This window comes from Cherax quadricarinatus, chromosome 19, assembly GCF_038502225.1.
Source record: "Cherax quadricarinatus isolate ZL_2023a chromosome 19, ASM3850222v1, whole genome shotgun sequence".
NCBI classification, from domain to species: domain Eukaryota; kingdom Metazoa; phylum Arthropoda; class Malacostraca; order Decapoda; family Parastacidae; genus Cherax; species Cherax quadricarinatus.
The window spans coordinates 37,884,540-37,908,024 of record NC_091310.1 but is presented as its reverse complement, the minus strand read 5'-3'; the positions used below and the strand labels follow the sequence as shown (position 1 = coordinate 37,908,024).

The 23,485-nt window shown below is 42.4% G+C and overlaps 2 protein-coding genes across 2 annotated transcripts; one reads left to right on the top strand and one right to left on the bottom strand.

Moving 5' to 3' along the window:
* Positions 1-2,022: 2,022 nt before the first annotated feature.
* LOC138852933 (cuticle protein AM1159-like) lies at positions 2,023-4,949 on the top strand. The gene is made up of 3 exons (XM_070086667.1): positions 2,023-2,070; positions 4,055-4,257; positions 4,570-4,949. Exons 1-3 carry the CDS (start codon positions 2,062-2,064, stop codon positions 4,736-4,738), a joined length of 381 nt encoding a protein of 126 aa, XP_069942768.1. The 5' UTR covers positions 2,023-2,061; the 3' UTR covers positions 4,739-4,949.
* A 5,893-nt stretch (positions 4,950-10,842) lies between these two features.
* LOC128688169 (cuticle protein AMP2-like) lies at positions 10,843-13,809 on the bottom strand. The gene is made up of 3 exons (XM_053775877.2): positions 13,689-13,809; positions 12,393-12,658; positions 10,843-11,212 (listed from the first exon to the last, which is right to left on the bottom strand). The coding sequence occupies exons 1-3, from the start codon at positions 13,695-13,697 to the stop codon at positions 11,044-11,046; spliced, it is 444 nt and encodes a 147-aa protein (XP_053631852.1). The 5' UTR covers positions 13,698-13,809; the 3' UTR covers positions 10,843-11,043.
* Positions 13,810-23,485: the final 9,676 nt, after the last annotated feature.

Below are 23,485 nucleotides of genomic sequence, written 5' to 3'. Positions count from 1 at the left end.
CTTAACCTGCTAGTGGAGTGCTTACCTAACCTGCTAGTGGAGCGCTTGCTTAACCTGCTAGTGGAGCGCTTGCTTAACCTGCAAGTGGAGTGATTACTTAACCTGCCAGTGGAGCACTTGCTTAACCTGCTAGTGGAGTGATTACTTAACCGGCTAGTGGAGCGCTTGCTTAACCTGCTAGTGGAGCACTTGCTTAACCTGCTAGTGGAGTGCTTACCTAACCTGCTAGTGGAGCACTTGCTTAACCTGCTAGTGGAGCACTTGCTTAACCTGCTAGTGGAGCGCTTGCTTAACCTGCTAGTGGAGTGCTTACCTAACCTGCTAGTGGAGCGCTCGCTTAACCTGCTAGTGGAGTGCTTACCTAACCTGCTAGTGGAGCGCTTGCTTAACCTGCTAGTGGAGCGCTTGCTTAACCTGCTAGTGGAGCGCTTTCTTAACCTGCTAGTGGAGCACTTGCTTAACCTGCTAGTGGAGCGCTTGCTTAACCTGCTAGTGGAGTGCTTACATAACCTGCTAGTGGAGCACTTGCTTAACCTGCTAGTGGAGCGCTTGCTTAACCTGCTAGTGGAGCGCTTGCTTAACCTGCCAGTGGAGCGCTTGCTTAACCTGCTAGTGGAGTGCTTACCTAACCTGCTAGTGGAGCACTTGCTTAACCTGCTAGTGGAGCGCTTGCTTAACCTGCTAGTGGAGCGCTTTCTTAACCTGCTAGTGGAGCACTTGCTTAACCTGCTAGTGGAGCGCTTGCTTAACCTGCTAGTGGAGTGCTTACATAACCTGCTAGTGGAGCGCTTGCTTAACCTGCTAGTGGAGCGCTTGCTTAACCTGCTAGTGGAGCGCTTGCTTAACCTGCCAGTGGAGCGCTTGCTTAACCTGCTAGTGGAGTGCTTACCTAACCTGCTAGTGGAGCGCTTGCTTTACCTGCTAGTGGAGCGCTTGCTTAACCTGCTAGTGGAGTGCTTACCTAACCTGCTAGTGGAGTGCTTGCCTAACCTGCTAGTGGAGTGCTTACCTAACCTGCTAGTGGAGCGCTTGCTTAACCTACTAGTGGAGTGCTTACCTAACCTGCTAGTGGAGTGCTTGCTTACCCTGCTAGTGGAGCGCTTGCTTAACCTGCTAGTGGAGCGCTTGCTTAACCTGCTAGTGGAGCGCTTGCTTAACCTGCTAGTGGAGTGCTTACCTAACCTGCTAGTGGAGCACTTGCTTAACCTGATAGTGGAGCGCTTGCTTAACCTGCTAGTGGAGCGCTTGCTTAACCTGCTAGTGGAGTGCTTACCTAACCTGCTAGTGGAGCGCTTGCTTAACCTGCTAGTGGAGCGCTTGCTTAATCTGCTAGTGGAGCGCTTGCTTAACCTGCTAGTGGAGTGCTTACCTAACCTGCTAGTGGAGCGCTTGCTAAACCTGCTATTGGAGCGCTTGCTTAACCTGCTAGTGGAGCGCTTGCTTAACCTGCTAGTGGAGTGCTTACCTAACCTGCTAGTGGAGCGCTTGCTTAACCTGCTAGTGGAGCGCTTGCTTAACCTGCTAGTTGAGTGCTTACCTAACCTGCTAGTGGAGCACTTGCTTAACCTGATAGTGGAGCGCTTGCTTACCCTGCTAGTGGAGCGCTTGCTTAACCTGCTAGTGGAGCACTTGCTTCACCTGCTAGTGAAGCACTTGCTTAACCTTCTAGTGGAGTGCTTGATTAACCTGCTAGTGGAGTGCTTGCTTAACCTGCTAGTGGATTGCTTGATTAATCTACTAGTGGAGTGCTTTCTTAACTTGCTTGCCCTCTCTCTCTCTCCTGCATGACTGAAACACAGTCCCTACCGTAATTACCGGACGGAGGGTCGATCCTCCATAAACGGCTCACTGGGTTTTCCTTCAATTATGACATACAGCACAAAGCTGCTGTTGACGTATGGTCCTTTCCCTTTTTTACCTCCCCAGCCCTCCCTCGCTGGGTCCCAGACCACTCCCCCTCCTCGCTAGACCCTGAAGGAGAGCATATAAAGAGTGATCCCCTCCGTGGTCCACAACAGATACTGCTGCTGCTGCTACACTGTCCTCCAGCACCAGACAAACATGAAGATAGTGAGTTGTTACAGACACAAAGGGCACTGCTTGGTGCCCTGGTTGTTTGGTGTGTTGTGCTCAGTGAGACAGAGACAGAGACAGAGACAGATGGCTTATGTATGATTATATTTATGTAAAGCACTAAACCCGTGTGGAAAGGAGAGGTGAAGATCTCTGGTTGAAACAAGAGTGATAGAAGAGACAAGAGTGAGAGAGGAGGCAAGGGTGAAAGAGGAGACAAGGGTGAGAGAGGAGACAAGGATAAGAGAGGAGACAAGGGTGAGAGAGGAGACAAGGGTGAGAGAGGAGACAAGGGTGAGAGAGGAGACAAAGGTGAGAGGAGACAAGGGTGAGAGGAGACAAGGGTGAGAGGAGACAAGGGTGAGAGAGGAAACAAGAATGATACACACACACAGGTACACAAGTGTTATACTCACTCTTGTTGCCCAGTGTATCAGGCAATACCCATGTCGTTAACTACCTATGTGTTGCGTCACTGAAAAGATTAATACAACTCAATACAATACAGTACAACTCAATACAATACAATTCAATACAGTGCAACACCCGGAATTACTCCCGAGTACAGTTATTGAGGCTAAAACGTTGTGTAGTTTTAAAAAATAGGTTAGATAAATACATGAGTGGTTGTGGGTGGGTGTGAGTTGGACCTGACTAGCTTGTGCTGCTGGGTCTGGTTCAGTGCTCCATCCTTGAGTAGAGATGATCAGACTGGGTGGGTCATTGGGCTAATCCGGGGGGGTCATTGGTCTAATCCGGAGGGGGGACATGGACCTGCTCCGCATGGGTCAATAGGCCTGTTGCAGTGTTCCTTCTTTCTTATGTTCTTATGTTCTTAACACAAGAGAAACGACAATGTGTAACTGTTGCCTCTGTGTCAGTGTTGCTGTGTTGCCTGTGTCAGTTTTGCTGTGTTGCCTGTATCAGTGTTGCTGTGTTACCTGTGTCAGTGTTACTATGTTGCCTCTGTACTAGTGTTGCTGTGTTGTATCTGTGTCAGTGTTGTCTTGCGTTTGTGTTAGTGTTGCTGTCTTGTCTCTGTATCAGCATTGCTGTGTTGCCTCTGTATCATTGCTGATGTTTGCTTCTGTGTCAGTGTTACTGTGTTCCACGCTGTGTCAGTGTTGCTGTGTCATCATCACAAGAGTCGGAGGGATGTCGCTCATCTCCCAGGCAATCTTGGGAGGCTGCAGCATCTGATATTAATGGTTCAGGAACTGGCCGAGAAGCAACCTTTCGCCAACGAGTTCAACCACTTCAATAAAGCCACTGGTTGACGAAACGTTGCATAAATTAAATACCATCGTTCCCGCACAAGTGTCTCTCAATATATCCAAGACTTACCGAAACGATGTCAAGACTGACCGAAACGGTGTCGTGCTTTTATTTTCAATGTCTGACTTAAATGTGATTTTTTTTTCCAGCCTAGGTGGTGTGATTTTTATATTTTTTTAATGCCTTTGTTCAGACATCAGTATATTGCCATAATGCGTTAAGCCCGTATGGGTCACTTATAGCAGATCTCTCTTCATCCAGTCAGGCTGCTGGTGCTATGATGAGAGTCACATGGCTGTGTGAACTGCGCGTGGTTGCCTCTCTCTGTATGTAGCCTATGTTCCTGCTGCAGAGGCACTTACCAGCACCGAGTTCCTCTTTCTGCTTTTCTGCCTCTCCTTACCTTCTTTATTCTCCTAATCCACGTCTTCCTTCTTTTAGGTACTACACGATATTCCTTAACGTAGATATAAATAGGTAGTTCTTGACTCACGAAATTGTAATGACACGATTGCAAACAAACCATACCACGGGTGGGGATAGAACCCGCGATCAGAGAGTCTGGAGTTTTGAGACTGATCGCGGGTTCCATCCCCGCCCGTGGTGTGGTTAGGAAGTTCTTTTCAGTAGACAGTCTCAGTGTGGACTTCCTAGTTCACAGTATAGCGAAGAACTATATACATTCGTCTCTCTCCTGCACCTTCAGGTAGTTCTGGCCTTCCTGGCCGCCATCGTCCACTCTGCTCCTCAGTTCGATGACTCAACTGCCGTAGCCATCCTCCGCGACGATCGTGAACACAACGACAACGGCAACTTTAACTACGTCTTCGAGGCCGACAACGGCATTGTCCATGAAGCCTCCGGCACTCCTGGCTCTAAAGGCCAGAGCAACATCCAGGGCATTTACAGGTGAGAACTTCTACTGAAAGATACGAACTATTTACTTAAAGGATTCTTTCCCTCCCGGTAACTCCACGAGTTGTATTAATGTAATGAGATCGCAGTAAACAGATATCACAATATGTAAAACAACCACTGTGAAGAAAGTAGGGAACTTCCAAGCGCTTGGAAGTTCACTATTTTTTCACAGTGGTTGATTTAAGAGTTGTATTAATATATAGTAACTCTTGCTGGGTCGTACATATTACCCTAAAGTTACAATCATATACAACCGTGTGAACAAAATGCAACACTACATCAATCTGATTCATTTGTCCTCAGCTTCCCACTGCCAGACGGCACTCTGGCTGAGGTTCGCTACATCGCTGATGACTTGGGATTCCGCGTTGAGTCTCCCCTGCTGCCCACGCCTCACCCAGACCCTCCACACGTCGCTGAACTCCTGCGTATCGCAGAGGAACAGCGAGCACAGGGCATCACTTTTGAGTGATGACGTCAATGACCGGTGCTGCTGGAGCCCTTGACCATGTGTGTGTGTGTGTGTACTCACCTAGTTGAGGTTCCAAGGGTCGAGTCCTAGCTCCTGGCCCCGCCTCTTCACTGGTCGCTACTAGGTCATTCTCACTGAACCGTGAGCTTTATCATACCTCTGCTTAAAGCTATGGATGGATCCTGCCTCCACTACATCACTTCCCAAACAATTCCACTCTGTGGCTGAAGTGTTTTTTTTTTTTTTTTTTTTTTTTTTTTTTTTTTGTGTGTGTGTGTGTGTGTGTGTGTGTGTGTGTGTGTTTACTTTTCTATTTGTGGTTGTGGGGGTTGAGTCTTAGCTCCTGGCCAGTATGTCATTACTATTCTTATAATTATGCATGGCACCTGCCTCCATTGCTTCATCGTCCGGGTCATTCTACTCACAGACCTCCCCGAGGATTAAGAAATACTTCCTGACATCCCAGTGACGCATTATCAAACTACAGCAATGAACACTACACTATACCAAACCTAGCTACACTACACCAGACTACCCTACACCAAACTACACTACACCAAACTAGACAATACTACAACAGACTACTCTACACTACACCAAACTACTCTACGCTACAACAAACTGCACTACAATTCCAGTTGTATCCTCATGTACCTCTTTTCCGCCTCTCAAACAATCTGTCCTCAGCCACACTATAAAGTCATCTGAATATCTCGTAGTTTTCATTTTGTTATCAATGTTCTTCGGTTCTTCTGATCTCTATTAACGTAAAAATTAATTCCTTTGACGTCTAGTATCTTTGAGTACCTCAGCATATTCTTCAGTTTCCTGTCATGTTTTATCAGGTGAGGGTTCCAAGCTGGTGATTTATACTCCAAAATGGGCGTAACATATATCATATGTAGGACAGTGAATGATAGTTAAGATTCTTGAAAGTTATTCATAGCTCTGCCAAAACGAGTATTCGCTGTAGATTTTATTCAGTTGATGTGAGCTTCTGGAGATATGCTCGGCGCTGTGTTCACCTCAAGTCTGTTTTCTTGATACTCTTGAGCAGATGCGCCCTGCGTGTTGGCTCCACATGCTCCTAGACGGGTCTGATATATGCAGTGCATTTTTTTAATAAATATTTGATAAGGTGTTTGAAATATATTCTAATATGAGCTGGTTGTGCATGTGGCACTGAGGTTATATCGTTGATATATATTTTTACTAATACGTTCGGTGTGCTGCTTCCTCCCAGATCTTTCTCTGTGTTCTCTGAAGTTTCTCTCCTCCCAGGCTGTATTTTTGTCGTGGCCGGTTTTCTCATTCTGATTTGTATTTTACTGGTCAGGAGTGAATTTTAGTAGCCACCTTCCTGGCCACGTTTGCAGTCTTCCTCAAGTCTTGTTGGAGCATCTTCCTATCCTCTCCAGTCATTGTCCTCCTCGTTAATTTCACTTAATCCACAAACATAAGTGATAAGTGAAGTGCCTGAGGCACTTCACTTATCACTCGTCCTTATTCCTATACTTCCTTCTTTACCATTATCCTCTTCCTTCCATTCTCCAGACATTCTTTTCATCCACGTAGGCTCGTAACCTGTTACTCCTGCCTACTCTTTCAGTCTTCATAACAACCTCTGGTATAGTACTGTGTCGAAGGATTTCTTAAAAGAGTCTAAGTAGATACAGTCTGATTTATTTACATTGCTGCATCATAAAAAAACAAGGAGACTCAAAGACAAGATTTGCCATCTCTTAACCTGTGTTAGTTGACACATACGTATCTGTTTCAAGGTGTTCAAATACTTGTTTTCCTTATTATCTTCTCTAGTACCTTAGCCAGTATGCTAAACAGAGAATTTGTCTATAGCTGAGCTTCTCTCCTGATTTCTCTTATTTTTGTATAATAGGACCACACTTGCAGACTCCTCCTCAGTCACTTGTAAATCCTTGATAAGGAGTTACACAATTTTTCTGCGCCTCCTCGTAATGCCCAGGTTATATGCTTTCTGCTTCCTCTTGCTTTTATTCTCACTAATTTACTTAGGGTCTCTGTAATTTACTTCTTTTATAAATTCCTCGTAATTTTTTTTAAGATCACCCTGTTTTGTTTTGTTTTTCTTTTGTCTTTGTTTTTTTTTTTTTGCTCTCATGCCAGCTTTTTCCCGATTCTTCGGTGAAGCTCTCTTTGAAGCTGTGTTGAGCTCTTCTCCTGCCTCCCACTCAGCCTTCGTCAGCTCACACCTCTCAGGTAGACAGTGGTAAATGTCGATAAGTGAAGATAAAAATACTGATGGTAGAGAATCCTCTTAACACAACGTTCCACCCAAGGCTGGGCTTTATTGAGACCTGCAATGGGTAAAACATTGGATATAGAGGATTCTCTACTACGAGTATTTTTCACACTTGGGCTCTAGTTCTTGGTCCCTTATGTAGTCTTCTGTCTTGTGTGGCGATGCATCAGCTTCGATTCTGCATTTTTGTTTCTTTTTTTTTCTGCTATTGTGCCATTTTCAAATTCTTTCTGCCCCCTTTTTTATCTTTACATTATCAGTTGCTGTTTTTCTGTCATTCTCTATCATTTGTATTCTTTCAATGTTCGTGGCTTTCTTTGTTCTTTTTAGCCCTTTCATTTTAATGCTGGCAAGATATATCTATTGCTCTCTTTCTTGTCTCTTGTAACCTCTCTGTCGTTTTCCATTCATATTTCCCACTGAATTACAGAAATTCTAGGAATTCCTTCTGTGTATCTGTCTCTTGCTAAGTTGAAATTTTCTTGCTTCTCTCCATTCAAAATATAGTCTGACTCATAGACATTGCGGTTTCTCACATTTGATTTCCTATTTGTCGACATCACTCTGGGAAAATAACAGATATAACCTTGCTGGTTCGCTCTCCCCTCACATCTCAGGCATTTTAACATGTTGGAATGCCAGAATATATGAAAAGATATCCTGCCTCCATCAGGATATCTTTCCATATATTCTGGCATTCCGTGTGATTTCCAGGTTTTCCAGTAATTTTCCATGTGATTAAAGTCTGCCATGATCAGCACCTTGCCTTTGTCCTGTCTGTTGTTTGTGCTGCTTCCTCCAAGGTCTGAATTACTGCTCTGTTGTTGTCTTGTTTGCAGTGCAGGACTGTAAACTGCTGCTATTATCCTTCTTCTGTTTACATTGTAACTATTGCACTGTGGAGGAGCCTAGGTACAGGCTTTAGTGTGTGTGTGTGTGTGTGTGTGTGTGTGTGTGTGTGTGTGTGTGTGTGTGTGTGTGTGTGTAGCTTGAAACAAGGAAGAATTATGAATTATTAAGTTGTACTGAATAAAATTCTTGAAAAAATTCCAATATGTCCAATCCATTTTCTTTTTTTATTCCTAAGGAAGAACTACAATATTATTATAATTAATATTATTATCACTATTGTTATTATTATTATTATATGTAAGCTCTAAACCTGTAGGGGTCACGCAACCCCTGAGGAACGGGAGTCACTTTTGACTCAACTCAGAGCATAAAATCAGCGATATATTGATAATAAAATGGGTATAAATATTATTTCTTTTCTTTTACAGTTAAAGCTTCTAGAGAAACTATACCCAGGTTTCATGCCTTTATTTTACAAGCTAAAAGCTGTCATCCTGCTGTAGTTCATTTTCACACTTCACATCTCATTTTACAAGCTCATTGTCCTCAGTCCACCATGACGGTCGTACCTTGGGATTCAGAGTCCATTTCTACTCGGGTCAATACATTAGTAAGACTGAACGAGGCATCTTCACTGTCCTTCTCTTGAAAGTATATCGCTTCTGCAGCCACGAGTTTTTTACATTAGGAATGTTCCTACATACACCAAACCTTCCCCGAGCTACATTTTCCTTCTTTCTACATCAAAGACTGTGAGATGCGAGACCTATACTTTAACTCTCCACGTACTGACACCACTCTGGGCAAAGTTGTCCTCATTCTTATTAGCCAAGGTCGACACAGCGCTCGCACAAGTCAACACCAGAGTCGCTATAATAACCAGTGCATCCATCAAAGCCGAGGAATCTTGAACCAGTCATAGAAGTAGTTTACACTATTCCCTGCTATAAACCTTGGGGGCACATCTAATTGAACACCTTGACACTTGCAGATGCAAGAAACTTGAACAACACGTGAAGAATATTGAAACACCATTACCTACCAATAGTGAATTGGAACAACGCCATCTTAGTGATTAAGGAACCATAAATCTGCAAACGAAATGCTTAGAGACTTTAATCTGAATTGCAGATACCATTATATACATCAAAGATAGCGTCGTCATCTATCAAGAATCTTTAAAACAACAGTAGACCCATCATTATTGTTGCTGCTGCTACTACTACTATTATTACTACTAGTAATAATACCACTACTACGACTGCTACTACTATTACTGCTGCTGCTGTTGCTACTACTACTACTACTACTGCTACCTCTACTAGTAGTAGTACTGCTTCTACTACTATTATTATTATTACTACTGCTACTACTACAACTACTACTGCCGCTACTACTACCACCATTACTACTACTACTACTATGACTGTGATTATGCTCAGCGTCCCACACCTCACTGTGCTTACGTGAAATACTTTCTGTGTCGTTGCATTGTTTGTATTAGCCTGACAAAACTCCTGGAGACCAAAACACAGGAATGATGAACAACTAATTAATTGCTCTTTTCTCTACTCACCTAATGTGTTTTTGGTAATTTAATAGCTTTTACACTAATTGTATAACTTACTAATGATAGGACTTTCTTAGATATTTTCTTCCATAATCTTGTTTTTCCGATGATCAGTCGATGACTGTGAAAACCTTCTGTAAGCACGGAGCATTCCAGGTGAGGATAGAGCCAGAGTGAAGCTGCTGACACCTGTCCACAGTGTGGGGGAACAGATGTCTACTTCTCTATGGTAAGTTGAGACAGGTATGCAGACCTAGCGATAAGTTATCTTGTATGTAATAGTTATCTTCCTGACGTCTCTCCGATGTTGGAAGCTTGGCTAAAACGGCAGATACAACCATCCGGGTCGAGCCAAGAGATGAGTTCCCTGGCATGGCCCTCTGCCTCGTCGTACGTGGCAGACAATGCAAAATGGTAGAGAATATCCACGACTACGGTGCTCTTCGCACCTACTGCTAGGTTGAGGGACTGATTACCTCATCTTCTGTACATAGTTCTCCTGTCTTCAAGTTATGTCCTGGAATTTGTATTGATAAAGCCACTGGATGGCGAAACGTCTACAATAAAGATACCCGGATGTTGCACATGTGTCTCAATTTCATCAGAGAATATTTAGGATATAAAGTGAACTTTTTGTGCCTTAGTTGAACAGCCTCTGCTGCGAGCAAGTGCTAGATGCACCTTACTGAGACTTCCTTGCTGCCTTCCTTGTCAGATTTACCACGTGATTCTTCTTAGTTATTACACAGTCGTATTTCACCATCAAGGAGATTAATTTCATTTCAGGGATTCAAGATTCTTCCATTAATGCTGAACACAACTTCAGTAGTAACATCATGGTGTCCGGACACCATCATCATGGCTTCAGTAGTAACATCATGGTGTCCAGACACAATCATCATGGCTTCAGTAGGAACATCATGGTGTCCGGACACCATCATTATGGCTTCAGTAGTAACATCATGGTGTCCGGACACCATCATCATGGCTTCAGTAGTAACATCATGGTATATTTCTACACCATAGGAAGGTTAGCACAGGCACCACTGTGACCACAAATGCAAGTTTTTACAGACGAATCTCCAGCTAGCGTGGCCGTGACGAACTCTAGCTCAAGTCCCTTCACTGCCGTCAACATGACTCACGAAATCGTAATGACACGATTGCAAACAAAACATCATGGTGTCCGGACACCATCATCATGGCTTCAGTAGTGACATCATGGTGTCCGGACACCATTATCATGGCTTCAGTAGTAACATCATGGTGTCCGGACACCATTATCATGGCTTCAGTAGTAACATCATGGTGTCCTGACACAATCATCATGGCTTCAGTAGGAACATCATGGTGTCCGGACACCATCATTATGGCTTCATACACATGAATAATAAAACAAAATTTAATACAAAATGTTTAATTTAAAATTATATTAAGGTGTTTCAGTGTTTTTAATAGTTTTTTTCACAACGGACTTTACGTTGCATTGAAAAGATGTCGCCAGAAGTTCTCTCTCTCTCTCTGTTGGAGTGAGATGCGTCATTACGTAGCGCACTCCGTGAGGATCCGCTTTCTCACTCTGCTCCGGTAGGGTCTGGAGCCTCACTCGAAGGTGATGCCCTGTGCTCGCTGTTCCTCCGCGATACGGAGGAGCTCAGCGACATGGGGAGGGTCTGGGTGGGGTGTGGGCAGCAGCGAGGAGTCTGGACGGAAGCCGAACTCGTCGGCAACGTAGCGAATTTCCTGGAAGGTGCCGTCCTCCAGGGGTAACCTGGGCAGGAAAAACAGTGGAGGATTTTGTTTATTCCGCCGAGAATGGAGTATCATTATTTTTTGCATAGTAAATTGTTTAGAGGCCACGAGTTCTTATTCTATTTCAGCACAATGATGTACCACACCCCAGCATGACATCTAAAGCAATCAACTAACACTCTGATACCTATTTATTGCAAGGTGAAGACGTGCCTCGGGTCCTTGCTATTGTGAGACAAACATTCTAATAACGGAGCTTCTGGTTGTGTCAGGTATTGCTGTTTTGTTGTGACCGATGTGTTGGTTGATGGATCAGTGTGTGCAGGGGTATATTTATTGTTTATTTTTTCAGGTAATGTTTGCAGCAGTTCTAAGTGCAGTGGCTGTACGTTTAGTGTATCATAAATGATTAATGTGTGTAGTTGTTAAAGTATATACTGCCTCCTCTGGGATCCTATTACAGCTCTTAATTGAAATGTGTGTGTGTGTGTGTGTGTGTGTGTGTGTGTGTGTGTGTGTGTGTGTGTGTGTGCTTGCGCTCATCGGAATGACATAAAAAATCTTACATCTTCCTAACCTGCAGTTACACATTCAAAATAAATAAAGGGGATGTAAATAGTGTGCTGAAAAATTCCAGCCAAGACAGGACTCGCAGCAATGGTTTTAAGTTGGAAAAATTCAGATTCAGGAAGGATATAGGAAAGCACTGGTTTGGTAATAGAGTTGTGGATGAGTGGAACAAACTCCCGAGTACAGTTATTGAGGCTAAAACGTTGTGTAGTTTTAAAAATAGGTTAGATAAATACATAAGTGGGTGTGGGTGGGTGTGAGTTGGACCTGACTAGCTTGTGCTGCTGGGTCTGGTGCCGTGCTCCATCCTTGAGTGGAGGTGACCAGACTGGGTGGGTCATTGGGCTAATCCGGGGAGTGGGTCATTGGGTTAATCCGAGGAGGGGGGGACATGGACCTGCTTCGCATGGGTCAATAGGCCTGTCGCAGTGTTCCTTCTTTCTTATGTTCTTATGGATGTAAACAAAACATGCATGGTGTGTAGTCCCCCTCTGACACTCTCCAGTATTATTAGCATTATAGATATATGGAAGCACTAACTCCACATGGATCATACATGGGGAGTGGCAGGAGGGTTACTCTACTTGCCTGGATCAAGAACACCTCAGCATCATCAAGGTTATACTCACCAGTAGCTGCCCTGGATGTTACTCTGGCCCTCAGAGCCAACGCTGCCAGCAGCCTGTAAGTTGATGCCGTTGTCGGCCTCTATAGCATAGTTAAAGTTGCCATCACCCGGGTTCTCGCGGTCGTTGCGGAGGATCTGCACCTCTGGCCTGTCGTTCCGGACGACCTGCACCTCTGACCGGTCACTGCGGACGACCTGCGCCTCTGGTATATCGCTCTGTGGCTTTGGTGCAGCGAAGGCGACAGCTACCAGGCAGGTGACTAGTACCTGTGGATGTATGAAAGTCAGGTCATCACATGGGTATTGTTATATTGCATTCATGGGGAGGCGTTGTGCCCACACAGGTCACACAGCTCTCGTGAAACTGGATGTAATCAGGTTTGACCCCGAGGGCGAGGAAAGTAGCTACAGTTAAAGACATGGGATGTGAGGTGATGAACCGGAGAGCGCCACTTCAAGTGATGGGGACTCGCCTCTCAAGTTACGTAACTTGAAAAGTTATATAGATATTTTTTTTATCATGTGTCTTTGTCATCGTCGTGTCGACTCGTTGCTGCCTCTTCTTAGCGAAAGTAGAAGAGGCAGATGGTACCAAGAAGGTACAAGGTAGTCTAGTGAGCCACTAGAGTGGCTTGGTACTAGGTACTCGGCTGTCTCTCAGCGGAGACAACTGAGAGAACTTGGAGCAACAGCAGAAACTGGTGATGGCTGTAGCTGTCGGAATCGGACTAGAAATTTTTAATTTTCGAAGCATTGTACAGAAATTAAGTAACGAGAGGAGTGTAAATGCGTGAGTCAGAGAGCAAGGCTTCAGATTTTCGAAGTCAGTCCTCGCGATCAGGGACAACCACCGAATTGCCTTGATTTCGAGGCTGACCTCCGAAATGCTCTCTGACTCACGAATCTATATTCCTTTCGCTACCATCCCTCTTGATCGCACCAAGAGAACTTTCAACCATCAAGTATAGAGAAGCGAAAATCCCATCGTCTGCTAGACGATGATGGTGGGAGGAGACGGGGAAGACACGCGGACGATGATGGTGGGAGACAGTGAAGCATTAAACTAGAAAAAAGCAACACCCCAACACTAAGGAATATGTAAAAGAAAATGAAAGGGAGGAGGAGGCGGTCATAAATATTATTAGTGAAAATAAAACTGTAGAATAAAAAATCTTCAAGTCTTGACACAGAGGCACAGACTCCTCTAGTTCCCTTTTCTCTTTCCTTCCCCCAGTCTTTCTCGTCTTCTCTTCTTCTTCCTCCTCCTCCTCCTCTACTTCCTCCTCCTTGTACTCACAAGCTTCATGTCTGGTGTGCTGGGAGTCGTCTGGAACGATGGCTGGCTGGTGCAGTTGTGACTGTATATATACCTGACACCGCCCCCGACCTGCCCAGGAGTGCAAGGCTGAGACAGTTAGAAAGACGAAGGAGAGAGAGAGAGAGAGAGAGAGAGAGAGAGAGAGAGAGAGGAGGTGGGAGGAAGGGTAGGGAAGAAGAGACATCAGCCTCCAAACAATCACTCGGAGGTTGAAAAATTCCCAATTCATACCTGAATGTTGGAGTGAGGTTGTTGAGCATGTTATAGGTGGAGGGAGGGGGTGGAGGGGAAGGTGGAGGGAAGGGATGGAGGGGAGGGGGTTGAGGGGAGGGGTGGGGAGGGATGGAGGGAAGGGGTGGAGGGGAGGGGTGGAGGGAGGTGAAGGGAGATGATTATAAGCAACCCCTGACCTCTCCCTCCCTCCCCAGATAACCTCCCCTTGTAATATTCCTCCCCATCACCCTTTCTCCTCCTCTCTCCCTTCTCATCCCCTAACTCGTTCCCTCACCTTTTTTCTCCTCACTTTCCTTCCTCTCTTTACTTCTTCACTCTTCCTCTTTCTACCTCATTTCCTCGTCTTTTCATCCTCAACAAACTCATCTTCATTATTACTCTTATTATTATTATTATTATTATTATTACTGTTATTATTATTATTATTATTATTATTATTATTATTATTATTATTATTAACAATATTATCATTATTATTATTATTATTATTATTATTATTATTATTATTATTATTAACAATATTATCATTATTAGTAATAGTAATAGCAGTATTATTATTATTATTATTATTATTACTGTTATTATTATTATTATTATTATTATTATTATTATTATTATTATTATTATTATTATTATTATTATTATTATTAACAATATTATCATTATTAGTAATAGTAATAGCAGTATTATTATTATTATTATTATTATTACTGTTATTATTATTGTTAGTAGTAGTAGTCATAGTTGTTGTAATAGTAGTATATTCATTGGGAGGCGCTAAACTCGTAAGGGTCATACAGCGCCTGGGGAATGGGAGATAACCGGCTTCGATCCATGGAAGAATGGTGGGGGCGATGGATGGGGTAGCTACAGTTCCTCAGATCAAGAGCCTTTTTATATCAAGGCACCGTCCCTCCCTCCCTCCCTCCCTCCCTCCCTCTCATACCATCCCATAACCTTCCTTGTTTTTCATACCTTCCATCACTACTTTCTCGTCTTTCATGACTGTCCCGAAGGACAAGATGAGTTACACGAGAGGTCACTCACGAGTATGAGGTCACCCACGAGTGAGGTCACTCACGAGTGAGGTCATTGACGGGGTCAGGGTGCAGTGGTCCTCATAACGGGTATGCCCAGGGCTGTTCCCAGACCCTCGGAGCCTCGTAGTGCAAGTGTCAGGGGAGGTCTTTGATTATATATATATATATATATATATATATATATATATATATATATATATATATATATATATATATATATATATATATATATATATATATATATATATATATATATATTGGGAGATGTTCTCCTCTCAATGTATATACACTGATGTATAAATCCGGAGTGCAAATTATTCCATTGAATTTGTTCATAATAATTATGAAGAAAAATATCTGGAAATAGCTGTAAGAATGTACCTTAGAAAACATTGTAAGAGTAAATTAAATAAATTTTGGAAAACATTTATAGAGAAACATTCAGAAGTACATTAAATGTTTTTTTTATATATAAATATTTGCAAACGTCTTTGATATTTATTACTTAATTCTCCAGATTAATAAATTCAGGTATAATGAATTCGCTGGAAATAAAAAATGATAAATATTTTATACAATGTAGAGACTTATTCGAAAAATAAATATTTAAATTATTTCCAAATATATTTTGAAATATTTGTGATAGACTTAAGTGATGAACTTAAGTGCTAAGAAATACTAGTGGGTAGTTGTGATAAACTTAAGTGCTAGGAAATACTAGTGGCTAGTTGTGATGAACTTAAGTGCTAGGAAATACTAGTGGCTAGTTTGATGAACTTAAGTGCTAGGAAATACTAGTGGCTAGTTGTGATGAACTTAAGTGCTAGGAAATACTAGTGGCTAGTTGTGATGAACTTAAGTGCTAGGAAATGTGGCTAGTTGTGATGAACTTAAGTGCTAGGAAATACTAGTGGCTAGTTGTGATGAACTTAAGTGCTAGGAAATACTAGTGGCTAGTTGTGATGAACTTAAGTGCTAGGTGGCTAATGAACTACTAGTGTGCTAGTTGTGATGAACTTAAGTGCTAGGAAATACTAGTGGCTAGTTGTGATAAACTTAAGTGCTAGGAAATACTAGTGGCTAGTTGTGATGAACTTAAGTGCTAGGAAATACTAGTGGCTAGTTGTGATGAACTTAAGTGCTAGGAAATACTAGTGGCTAGTTGTGATAAACTTAAGTGCTAGGAAATACTAGTGGCTAGTTGTGATGAACTTAAGTGCTAGGAAATACTAGTGGCTAGTTGTGATGAACTTAAGTGCTAAGAAATACTAGTGGCTAGTTGTGATAAACTTAAGTGCTAGGAAATACTAGTGGCTAGTTGTGATGAACTTAAGTGCTAGGAAATACTAGTGGCTAGTTGTGATGAACTTAAGTGCTAGGAAATACTAGTGGCTAGTTGTGATGAACTTAAGTGCTAGGAAATACTAGTGGCTAGTTGTGATGAACTTAAGTGCTAAGAAATACTAGTGGCTAGTTGTGATAAACTTAAGTGCTAGGAAATACTAGTGGCTAGTTGTGATGAACTTAAGTGCTAGGAAATACTAGTGGCTAGTTGTGATGAACTTAAGTGCTAGGAAATACTAGTGGCTAGTTGTGATAAACTTAAGTGCTAGGAAATACTAGTGGCTAGTTGTGATGAACTTAAGTGCTAGGAAATACTAGTGGCTAGTTGTGATGAACTTAAGTGCTAAGAAATACTAGTGGCTAGTTGTGATGAACTTAAGTGCTAGGAAATACTAGTGGCTAGTTGTGATGAACTTAAGTGCTAGGAAATACTAGTGGCTAGTTGTGATGAACTTAAGTGCTAGGAAATACTAGTGGCTAGTTGTGATGAACTTAAGTGCTAGGAAATACTAGTGGCTAGTTGTGATAAACTTAAGTGCTAGGAAATACTAGTGGCTAGTTGTGATGAACTTAAGTGCTAGGAAATACTAGTGGATAGTTGTGATGAACTTAAGTGCTAAGAAATACTAGTGGCTAGTTGTGATAAACTTAAGTGCTAGGAAATACTAGTGGCTAGTTGTGATGAACTTAAGTGCTAGGAAATACTAGTGGCTAGTTGTGATGAACTTAAGTGCTAGGAAATACTAGTGGCTAGTTGTGATGAACTTAAGTGCTAGGAAATACTAGTGGGTACTTTTGAAGATAGACAAGTATTCAGCTGTTTATTTACTAGGTCAGTCATGCTCGCTTATAACGAAGGAAACTAGAAAGGTTTAACAGGAAATCACTTGGAATTTTAATTTGACCGACGCGGCGACGCCAGACGATTTTATTCAGCCAGGTTGAACCCCCACGATCACCCGAGGACACAAGTAGCAGAACTTGGCTGATATCGTGTGCAAGTAGGCCTACTGTATGCTTTTAACTACTTTTTTTGTTGCCCTGTTTGCTTCTACTGAATATTCTGGGTTATTTGGAATGGCACTGGTTCGGAAAACGGGACTTTTTCTTCGAGTTTATCTTCTCCAAGAGTGACTTCCTCCTCTTCTCAAACTGGTAAGTCAGGTTTTCATAACCATTTATTTCTTCTTTCTGTAGTTATCTTTTCATTAAGTTTCATTTAAAGTCAGAAGAAAACTAGCTTTATTCTTTTATTTTTATTTTTATTGTCAGTGGTTATTGTTATTTGTGAGAAACTGCACAAAATTTGTGTTACTTTGCTGAGGTATCGACTACAGTGGTGATAACTATGTTGTAAAGTGAGATATAATCAGTTTCGGCCGCACCATGCGCATGCTGACTCTTCTGCGGCACTGAGGGCACTATGAGGCAACTGAAGGAAGCACAGGTTCTCCTTGAGACTTGTCGGGTTCACTCAAGAAACCGCCGAGGTTTCAAAGCAGGTCGCTGTGTTGATTTTCCTCGGCTGATTTTATTCATGACCAGTAAAAATAAAGGTGCTCGGCCAGATCTGCAAAGAGCAACACAAAAAAAGTAAAAAGTTTATGAGTTAGAAATATTGAAGATATACTTGTAGTGGCTGGCTTCTATGACTGGAAAGATACTGTCGCAAAGATTTACCAGTATTGTTTATCTCATAAGGAGATCTGCACCAGGAAACATGACTGAAAAGAACACGTCTGTAGGTTTACTTGCTGAGTGAACAAAGTTCGACATGATAGCACAAACACGAGGTATATCATGCTAAGTTATCTAAAAGCTTCCTTTACTTCCTTTACCAAAGCTTAGCGATAAGAGAAAACCAGGAGCATGCTGGCAGCTTCAATAAACTGATTGAACTTCGAGTTATAAATGTATCAGAACTGAAAAGGAAAAGAAATACCTAAGTGATTGTCTCCAGAAATTCAAAATGGAATGATTAGACAAACTGGAACTGCAGTTTTACGTGACGCCCTGAAGGACGTTAAACTCTGCACGTTTCTACACAATCATGGGCTATGAAACAACGGATTTTTCAGGCGAGAACAAATTAAACCTCACCATACGTTGGGTAGATGATGCCTTAGAAATTCATGAGGATCTTGTTGAGTTTATCCATGTTACTGATACTTCCTTGTAAGGTTTCCTCTATCACACTGCCGCAGATAGGCCAACGATGGAGCTATGAATATGCAAGGAAGAGTAAAAGGTGTATATTCAAAGATTCTACATGAACATCCAGCAGCTCTGCCTGTGCACTGTTTTGCACACTACCTTAATTTATATATATATATATATATATATGTGTGTGTGTGTATATATATATATATATATATATATTCTGAACCTATATATATATATATTGTAAACAAATATATATATAGGCTAAAATATATATATATATATATATATATATATATATATTTAAACGTATATATATATATATATATATATATATATATATATATATATATATATATATATATATATATATATATATATATATATATATATATATATATATATATATATATATATATATATATATATATATATATATCTTGTACAGAGGTACAGCATACAGCGTATGCAATATTGAATGGTTTCACAGCTACGTTAACTGGATGGTCACAGTAACAAGTTTCGAAACATGGAATCATTCTCTTTACACTTTTCTAAACGGAGACACTTGCTGGTTAAGTGAAGCCCTGAGAGTAGCATTTGACCTGTTGCCATCCATCACCTGTAAAATTGTCGTCCTCCACAAACATGGCAGAAACCGCCTGCACCTTCCTCAACAGTGAGAAAAGAACTTTCACCCACATAAATGTTGACGGGCCCAGAAAGGTCTCCCTCGAGGAACACGCGGAGACGAGGCTTTCTGAGAGAGGCGGGATCAATCTCGGTGTCAGTTACCCAGAGGAAGCGTATGTGGTAATTTTAAATTAGCGAGCCTGACGTGTGCGGAGGACTCCATCTTCTAGAGAGGGTCCTGACCGCTCAAGAGTCACCTTGTTTCTGACCACTTTACGACAGATCCATAGTTTCCTGGTGTGCTACGGCCATCAGGACCCGCTTAACTGAGGGTTCGCATTGACTACTTTCATGGTTTGGGTCACACACTAGAATGAATGTTGATGTATATGCCTCATATGCTGGACAAAGACAAAAGAAAAGAAAAATGACAAAGATTCTGCTCTTGACTCTCGCCCAGGCAGGTCATAGCAGCTCTCCTTACTTACTCTGTCTCCCTACGATCCCCGTTGGGGAGGGGAACCTTTACCAGCGTTGTCATCGCCTTGACTTACACGATGAGCTACGCAAATCGTGTAAAGATCAAACCAAGAAATGGTACCGTTGATGATTCAACGAAGATTGCTCTTGCAACTGTTGTTCAGGGAGCACTGGAAGTAAAATTCAACACCATATTGTCACTGAAAGAAGCATTCATTGTTGTGTGTCACGATGATGCTGAAGCAGAGAAGCTACTCACTACAGAAGCCATCACTACTCTTACTACTCAAGGGTTTACTGTTACGTCATCTCCTGCCCTCAGGGCAAGGAAATCAGTATTCCTAAAAAAACTGGACAAGATTCTGATGTCTCAAACACCTGCTGAACTCAAGTCATCCATCGAGACGCAAAATACTTGGGCTACTGTTGACAGCATTACAAAAATCCCAAATGCAACGTCCATGATCAAGGTCACCTTCACCGACGTAAACATGGCTGCCACTGCACTGAACGAAGGTCTTGCTGTCTACTACTACTACATCAGCCCTACCTACATTGAAGCAGAGAGATATCACTACATCCAACATTGCTGGAACTGTTATTCATACCATCACACCACCAAAGCATGTCCAGTAAAAGACAAGAAGTTCTGCACTACATGTGGTAGTGAGGGACACGCCTTCAGTTCCTGCACCGCTGCTGCTCCAACACAACCAGCGTGCTTAAACTGCAAGAGTAATGATCACCATACACTGGCAGCAAAATGTCCTACAAGAAAGGATATTATGAAGAAAACACAAGATGCAGCAAAGAAAAAACCTACTAGCAACACTCCAACGTATGCAGCAATTGCAAAAATACAAGCAGACACTACAAAATTACTTCAAGCATCTACTCAGCCCGCCTCCACCACCACCACTACCATCACTCCTCCAACATGTGACGTAACGAAGATTCACTACTGTCTACTATACGCTCATATGCAAAACATGGCTGTACTTGGATCATTTAACTCTACCATCAACGAGTTATTTGCATTAAATAACATGCCTTCATTTACATTTCCAGCATCTCCACCTTCTGAAGAAATTCTCAAATTCACCAAAAACTTAATCGCCAACTCTTCTGCAGAAGTTCCATCAACACCACCAACTAGTGGCGTCAATCCAACAGCGACCAATGAGAAGCCTCCACCGCCACCACCTCTCACTGAATCCAACCAATCAGAAGCCTTACCACCAGAAACATCTTCTAATTCGTCTACTGAAGTTGAAAACGAAGCAACACCACCTTCCTCTACTCCACCACCGCCTTCTCTACTTAGCTCACGTCGATTACCTGGAACACCATGGGTTAAACACAAAGGACTCATATTCTACACCACGAGGCTATACCCTGCAAGCATGACTCGCCTAGAACTCATCCAACATCTCCAAGACAACACTGTATCGTACCAAAGCGAAGAAAGACCATTCCCTACCTACAACCAGATACTCCACCAACTCCAAACCAACGAATACTACTACAGCTCTCCCATAAGTGTGATACAACTCTCTCGAAAACAATTTACCGCACTGATAAACGGTTTAAGACCATAACCAACTCCTCCTGCTTGCTGCCTTCTGACACTCCCAGCTCCTACCGCTGCCTTCGCCATCCTCTCCTAGTGAGCCAAGCAATGACATCAGTCAAGCCTCTCTATCTACGTCTCCAGTACTTTTGTACCACATGTCCCAAAGTGGTTGGGCCACTTGCCTTGATTCCTCCTCTTCCCCTCCTCCCCATCCTTTTCCAGTTATTTCCATCCTTCCTTATCCTTCTTCCTTCCCATCTTACGACAGCTCTCGTCGTCCTCGATCCGATCCTCATATGCTGCTGTAGAGTGTCGCACCTCCATTGTGAGAGATTAGGTTGATTCGTACGTACGATTAATTTACCGTGCGGCAGTTGTACCTCGGGGACCCTACTGTACTGGGCGGCATCAGGGCCCCTATTTTACACACACACACACACACACACACACACACACACACACACACACACACGCACGCAGGGAACACAATTCACGCGACACTCTTACAGAGGCGAGTCTGTAACGTATGAGGCAACTTACTGTCAGCGCCAGATGGCACAGTCTATAGGAAATTTTGTATGCTGAAGCCAGCCTTATGTGCCCCCAGTACCCTGCTAGGCACAGCCCGTCATGCACACCACATCCCATGCACTTCGTGACTCCCAAGGCAAATACTATGACATATACTATGACATACACTGACACACATTATGACACTACGACTACACTACGGCCATTAAGCCAACTAAGGGACTGTATTGTGTGAACCGTATTGTGTGATGGTGAATAGAATTGAACCGTACTGTGGATGTGAAAAAAAGAAGAATGAACCATATAATGAGTTCACAGATGAGTTAATCATTTAATGAATTCACAGATGAGTGAACCATTCTGAATGAAAGTGAATGGAAAGCGAGTGAACCGCATCTTGTGAGAGTGAATGGAATACGTGGAGCTTCAACTAACAAATCATGCAATATGTCTGCCCACGCCCATGGGTCGTCAGGTCATGACGCCCTCAGCTCCTCCCTCCTCGTAAAAGTCTATATATACATTGGGAGGAGCAACGCTAAGCTCGTGGTATCCGTTGTATATATATATATATATATATATATATATATATATATATATATATATATATATATATATATATATATATAATTTTCTGATCGCGGGTTCTATCCCCGCCCGTGGTATGGTTTGTTTGCAATAGTGTCATTACGATTTCGTGAGTCGTTTCTAGTGATGTGTATGTATGTGTTCGTTTGTGTACTCACCAAGTCACAGATGCGGGAGTTGATTCACAAAGTTACTCATCTATTTGTGGTTGCAACAGTGGCAAACCGACATTTTTGGGACCCTGAAGCTTGAACTGTTATGGGGGCCCTTTCGCGACCCCTTGTACCGTAGACTCAAAAATTTTAAGCAATGTAGACTAAAGTGGTTTCTGGGGCCCCTCCGAGATTGGGAGCCCTGAAGCTTAACCTTCACTAGTTTCATAGTAGTCCCGCCCTTGGGTTGCGGTGGTCGAGTCACAGCTCCTGGGCTCACTTCTTCACTGTGTGTGTGTGTGTGACTTCAGTTTTCTGTATCTTCAAAGAAAGACTCCTTGAGAAGTGAGGAGATACTGAGTGAGAGAGAGAGAGAGAGAGGCGAAAAGCAAGGGTTGAGAGACAAAGGGTGATATGAGTAAGAAATGAGAGAAAGAGAAATGAGGGAGTGAAACAATGAGCGTGTAAGAGGAAGCGAACGAGAGGGAAAAGTATTTAACAGCGTCCGTAATGGGTGACCTATCGAACCTTGAGAATATTACCTCAGACCACCTCATGGCAGGCAGCTGCAACAATAGCGTATTATTATTATTATTATTATTATTATTATTATTATTATTATTATTATTATTATTATTATTATTATTATTATTATTATTGTTGTATTCATGGGGGAAGTGTTAAACCCTTAGTGTTCCCACAGTGGCGGGGGGATGGGAGGTAACCAGGTTAAATTCAAAGAATGGTAAAGTTAAGGTACAGTTCCCATTAAAAGCATCAAGGTAGGGTACAGTTCCTTGGATCTAGAGCCTTTCACAAGCATCAAGGTAAGATACAGTTCCTTGGATCTAGAGCCCTTCACAAGCATCAAGGTCCCGCCGTGAGAGTTTTCCCTGTACAAACTGGAGAGTGGTTTGCATGTAAACTCATTTATACTGTGAAGTGTTCACCTCACTTCTCACTCTGTGCACTGACATGTATATTTGAAAGGTAAGACATGATAAAGCTCTGTTTACAACTTTTTTTACCATACTGTGTTTA

Excerpts from the sequence above, each read along its gene's own strand:
- LOC138852933 (XM_070086667.1), top strand. Across the intron at positions 4,258-4,569 it reads AACATCCAGGGCATTTACAG|CTTCCCACTGCCAGACGGCA; the intron begins GTGAGAACTTCT and ends ATTTGTCCTCAG.
- LOC128688169 (XM_053775877.2), bottom strand. Across the intron at positions 11,213-12,392 it reads AACATCCAGGGCAGCTACTG|GTTACCCCTGGAGGACGGCA; the intron begins GTGAGTATAACC and ends TTTCCTGCCCAG.